General features: G+C 47.6%; 1 protein-coding gene across 1 annotated transcript; it reads left to right on the top strand.

The window, feature by feature from the left end:
* The first annotated feature begins 360 nt into the window (after positions 1-360).
* On the top strand, positions 361-1,883 carry LOC111626908 (glycine-rich cell wall structural protein 1.8-like). The gene is made up of 3 exons (XM_023370435.1): positions 361-375; positions 495-1,487; positions 1,554-1,883. Exons 1-2 carry the CDS (start codon positions 361-363, stop codon positions 1,476-1,478), a joined length of 999 nt encoding a protein of 332 aa, XP_023226203.1. The 3' UTR covers positions 1,479-1,487; positions 1,554-1,883.
* Positions 1,884-5,657: the final 3,774 nt, after the last annotated feature.

Here is a 5,657-nt window from a genome sequence, read left to right as displayed (position 1 = left end):
CGAAAGAACGAAACGAAACTCCCTATTATCCGGACGGATGCGTCGGTGGTTTCTTCGGTTTTTCCGGGTTCGAGACTCGAATGTGTGTCACCGCTCGGATCGACTTTCGTCACTTTTTCCCACAGCGTGCTCCCCGGTGACCCCGATCCCCTCGGAAGAGGGACGCTCCGAGGAAAAGGAAATGTCGAACAATAACCTATAAAGTAGAATGGTGGATGGAAGACGGGGCATCTGGCTCGTCCCGCTTTTTAACTGGTCGACGCCGTTTCCCCCCCTTCCGAGTCGCGCCGCGCTAACTTCGTATATATACCGAGAGGAATGTCGACGCATCGACCAGCGCGTTTACTCCTCGGTGACGTTATGACTCGGTGGAAGGTAAGCTTCTCTTTTACTCTGTCTTCGTCCAGGCTTTTCTCGCCTCCTTTCTCTTCCTTTTTGCTGTTTAAGAGGACGGCGCATTGCCTTTCGTTGTCTTCACCCTTTGATTTTTGCAGGTGTTCGTCGTCCTAACCCTTTTCGTCGTATCGACGAGTAGCAAAAGGTCCAGATTGTCGGACCTTCTGGCCGCCGCTTCCGGTTACGGTGGAGGAGGAGGAATGAGCGGAGGCTACGGAGGGGGAGGAATGAGCGGAGGCTACGGCGGGGGAGGAATGAGCGCAGGCTACGGCGGAGGAGGAATGAGCGGAGGATACGGAGGGGGAGGAATGAGCGGAGGATACGGAGGGGGAGGAATGAGTGGAGGATACGGAGGGGGAGGAATGAGCGGAGGATACGGAGGGGGAGGAATGAGCGGAGGCTACGGCGGGGGAGGAATGAGCGGAGGCTACGGCGGTGGAGGCGGAAGTGGTGGCGGCGGCTACGGAGGAAGCGGTGGAGGAGGAGGAGGAGGTTACGGAGGGGGAGGGGGAGGAGGAAAAGGAGGAGGAGGAGGCGGTGGAGGAACGGCTATTCTCTTAGCCGTTCCGGTAACTCTAGCCCTGGCCCAAACTGGAGGGGGAGGCGGAGGAGGCGGTGGAGGATACGGGGGAGGAGGAGGAGGAGGTAAAGGAGGCGGCGGCGGAGGATACGGAGGCGGAAGCGGAGGTGGCGGAGGGAAGAGTGCGGGCGGAGGAGGCTACGGCGGCGGAGGCGGCGGAGGAGGCTACGGCGGTGGAGGAGGAGGAGGTGGAAAAAGTAGCGGCGGAGGTGGCGGATACGGAGGTGGAGGAGGTGGAAAAAGTAGCGGCGGAGGCGGCGGATACGGAGGAGGAGGTGGTGGTAGCGGCGGCGGCGCTTTGGGCGGAATCACTCTTATCGGCATCCGTCTGACCACCGCGGGAGGAGGAGGAGGCGGAGGAGGAGGAAAAGGTGGAGGCGGCGGCGGCGGCGGATACGGTGGAGGAGGCGGAGGTGGCAGTAGCGGAGGAGGAGGTTACGGCGGCGGAGGAAGCGGGGGAGGAGGAGGATACGGAGGAAGCGGAGGAGGCGGAGGATATTAACCGCCAAAGGTAGGTAAGAAACGACCGGCGTAGATAGAACTTTAAACCGATTTTCACGCGTATTTAAATTTTCAGGATAAACCATCGGATATTCCAGCCATCGACTCCATAATACGTATTTGTTGGTTATTACGGCGAAGACCGAAGCTCAGGAACATCGTACAACGAATCACCGCGGCCGACAATCTACAGTATACGGATTTTACATCGTTACGCATTCACATCCGGGTCATCGGCGATTAAAACACAACCGACGACGGTCGGTTTACGTTTGGAATGGAAAAATCTAAAGGAATATTTTGTGACGAAATTCGGTTTGCGCCAGGGACGTTTCGGGGCATTCATTTTATAAATAGGTTATAAAACGCTGTAATTTCCTTATTATGTTCGATATTAAAGCTTATTGAAAACACGAAAATCAAAAGAATTACTCGACCGCGAAAATTGACCGGAGAAGAAAGGGAAAACTTCTGTAACCATTTCGTGGCGATAACTTTCCATATTTATTTACATAAAAATAAAGTGGATGAAAGTTGTGTGCTTACTCTTAATACGTCACCGTAAGACCGAGTGATTATTTTAACAAAGCGGGCGTTTAAAAGGGCGTGGACCCGACGGAGGAGAAAACAACGCCGTAATTGGATAAACGGCAGGTAAAGAGAGTCAATTAAGATCGACGACACGTAAAATTCTCTTTCCGGCAAAATTAGGTTGATTGGAAGTTACTGACACAAAAAACACACGTCGCGCATTGCGGAATGCTCAACCTATAATCGGACTGACCCAATACGAGAGTGCGTTTACGCCGGGCCAACGTTTTCTCGTCGGGAAACGAAACAATAACAAGTTCGATTATCGATGCGATAAGAGCCAACGTCGAGGAATAGAGAAGGAACGGAGGACGACTTTCCTTCGTGCCGATCTAAAAATAGGTAACGAAGGGGTCGTTTTCTCGTCTAAAATTGTAAATAAATTTCGTCGTCCTATTTCGATTTCCAATACGGATTCCATTCATTCTTACTTTCCCGCACGTTATATAAAACGGAGGCGGGCCAAAGCCGAAATTTTACATTTTTGGACTGGGAGACGTTCGAACGTCGACAAAGGCAAAAACGGATGCCGGCGGTGCGGGCCCGCGCCTTCCGTCGAAAATTTAAGAAATTTTGCCGGGAAGTTTGCCTATTAGGGACACGGACTCTATTAAATTTTGACGGTCGGAAGACGAAGGGGATGGCGGGTGGCATCCGCCGACTTAACGTACATTTTACCGGTTATTAGCGGTGGCGATTCTTTGGACGGCGCCACGCACGATTTTAAAGTTAGGCAACTGGCTGTCGGGGTTTCTAAGTACGAAGCGTTTTGGTTTTTCTTCGTCGTACGGTAAAATTCGTGTTCCAACCGACCGGGATTTTCCTCTTCCGATCTACCGACTTTTACGGAGACGTTTTCCTGGCGGTAATTAGCCTATCTGGTATTCAAATAGGAATAGTAAAAAACGAGTAAAGACGACGGCGAATTGCGGAGAGTAAAAGCGGAAAGTAGTCCCGATTAAATAGGTGAACCCTAGCCACGAAGCGCACGGCGTAAAAAGTAGTGCGGGGTCGGGGAATCAAACATTCGATAATAGGTGAACGACTGCGAATAGACGATATTAAGGGGAAAATTAAAGCCATTCGTGACGAAAGCCAGACGGGTCGGCCACAAATTATAGAGGAAAACGCCAATTCGGTTACAGGAAAAGAAAAGGCCCGGGTACTCGGAGTCTGCCGTACAGCTGTTTCAAATAATTTTGGATATATTTTCGTAGGACGAAAGGGCCCGATAGCCGCGGTTTGACTAGTAAAATAAGTAACGGTAACCTACGTTTACCGCGGCAAAAACCGTCACCCACCGAGGTATAATTATAAAGAAATTCGTTTACGTAACGCCTTCCCGGTAGCCGGTTATATCGTAACCGTAAAGAAAGGCCGAGAACTGCGGAAAATATGGTGGGCCTTTTCCTCACACCCGATAATTACCGGTAAGTAGAGTGGCCCACCTCCGAACGCCGCGCCGCCTAAAAAACCCCCGCGAGTCGCTTAACTTTCCCGGTAACATTTAAAACTGCGCCCGCGGCGTCATCCGTTACGATATTAAAAACATTTTATATTTTTAGTTGTTATAAAACGGCAAATAGCTCAGTTTACAGAGTAGGGATGGGTTATAGAAAACATTGTAAACAATTAAAATTGTGCGTGGCGCCATCTGTTACGAGATTTTGTTGTAAAAAGTTTCTATATATATTTTTAATTATTATAAAGTGGCAAAAAACCTAGTTTTGAGGTAGAGACGAGTTTTATTTAAAAAAAATCATTAAGTCCGACTCCCCTGGACACCGTAACGCGTGACCACTCCGTATCACCCAACCCCTCGGCCATCGTTTGTTTAGTTACGGCAACGCAACACTTGGGCGATCTGCCTAAGGGGGATGCCTTCCGGGAGGTCTTTCTAAGGGAAACTGGCCAGTTTCCCTTAGAAAGGCCGATAGAACTCGTGTGCGGGATACTACCGCGCTACTGATAGAAGCGGAGCAGCCAAAAACTTATGGGCTGAGGCAACGAATCGCTTCGCTTATGTACAGTACGCAACCGGAACGACGCGAAGAGGACTTCCGAGGAATTGTTCTCCGGAAGAAAACCCGATATAGGACACTTCGAAGTATTCGGCTATAAGGCATATTATTGGATTCCCAAAATAAAAGTAAACTCGACTCAAAGGCGGAACTAGGAATCTTCCCGGGATACTCATTCCGTAGAAGGCGTACCGAATATTTGACCCCACCACTACGGCCGTAATTGAGTCACGTGGTGTAAAATTCTTAGAAAATCAAAAAGGCAAAGACCTTCAAAAACAAGCAAATTCGACGCCATTCTAGTCGATATAGAGAGACAGTTGACAGATTCGATTTCTACAGCCCACGATATAGAGGATAGGGAAGTGACAAATTCCGATAACCAAATTGAGACAGTTTACCACCTAAATGAACCTATAGAGGAAACTACTCTCCAATTGAAGGAAAAAGACCTAGACCACCTTTCAATTTCTACTACGATGTCGAAGAAGACGTACCGGAAGACACAAACGGTCCCGCATATCGACTTAACAACAGAGTCCCGATATCAGAAAGCAGACTCGTAATTCCGAACAACTACCAGGAAACAATGAATCTACCGAACGAGGACAAATGGATAGAAGCCGCGCAAAAGAGACGCAATCGCTAAAGACTCGTAATGTATGGGAAACCGTAACCCTATCAGAGGAATAAAGCCCATAAAATGCAAATGTGTATACAACATCGAGCTCGACCGCCCGACCCGACTAGTAGCCGCGGGTCGCTCCCAAAAATAAGGGATAGACTTCCACCAGACGTTCTCATCTGTTATAAAAGCCGACAGCCTAAGAGGACTTTTGATATACGCCGCAATACACGACTACGACGTAAACCACCTAGACATAGAAACGGCGTATCTGTACGGAAAGTTAAACGAAACAATACACGGGTATACCTGGCCTTACGTCGGTAATCGGTTCCAGGAGAAGCGACGTAAGTCGAATTTACTCGTCTCCCAATCTGCTCGTCACTAGGCTAAACCATAAATTACCATTCCCGGTTCTGTATTTTATTTATTAATGCATTTTTAATAATACAGTAGATCCCCCTATAAAAGCGTTTCCTATAGTTATGATTCCTATAAAAATTGTGGCATTATCTGTAAACAACGGTAAAAATAACTCCTATAATACGTAAAACGTCATCGGGCAGCCGAACTACTTACCCGCCGTCCGTAGCGCCACGCTACGGAGAGATTTCTATCGTCTGGACAGTATTATATAAATTATATATAAATTAGGTACTGTACATATAATTATATATTAATTATATATAAATTAGGTACTGTATATATAATTATATATTAACTTAATTTATTGTAACTTTATTATAATTAAATATATATTTTTCGCCGTCTAGCGTCACGCTACGGCGAGTTAGGCGACCTATCGTCTGTTTAGTACTGTAATTTTATACATTTCTTGTGAAAGAAACATTTCTTATTTAACGGCCATAAAAATTATTTATATTAATGATGTCTCCAAAGGTCAACGAAGTTTTCGCAGAAAAATAATATCAGAAATCGCGGC

This window comes from Centruroides sculpturatus, unplaced genomic scaffold, assembly GCF_000671375.1.
Source record: "Centruroides sculpturatus isolate CEXI.00-Female unplaced genomic scaffold, Cexi_2.0 scaffold328, whole genome shotgun sequence".
Lineage (NCBI taxonomy): Eukaryota > Metazoa > Arthropoda > Arachnida > Scorpiones > Buthidae > Centruroides > Centruroides sculpturatus.
The sequence above is the reverse complement of the archived record's forward strand: the minus strand, read 5'-3'. Positions and strand labels throughout refer to the sequence as shown.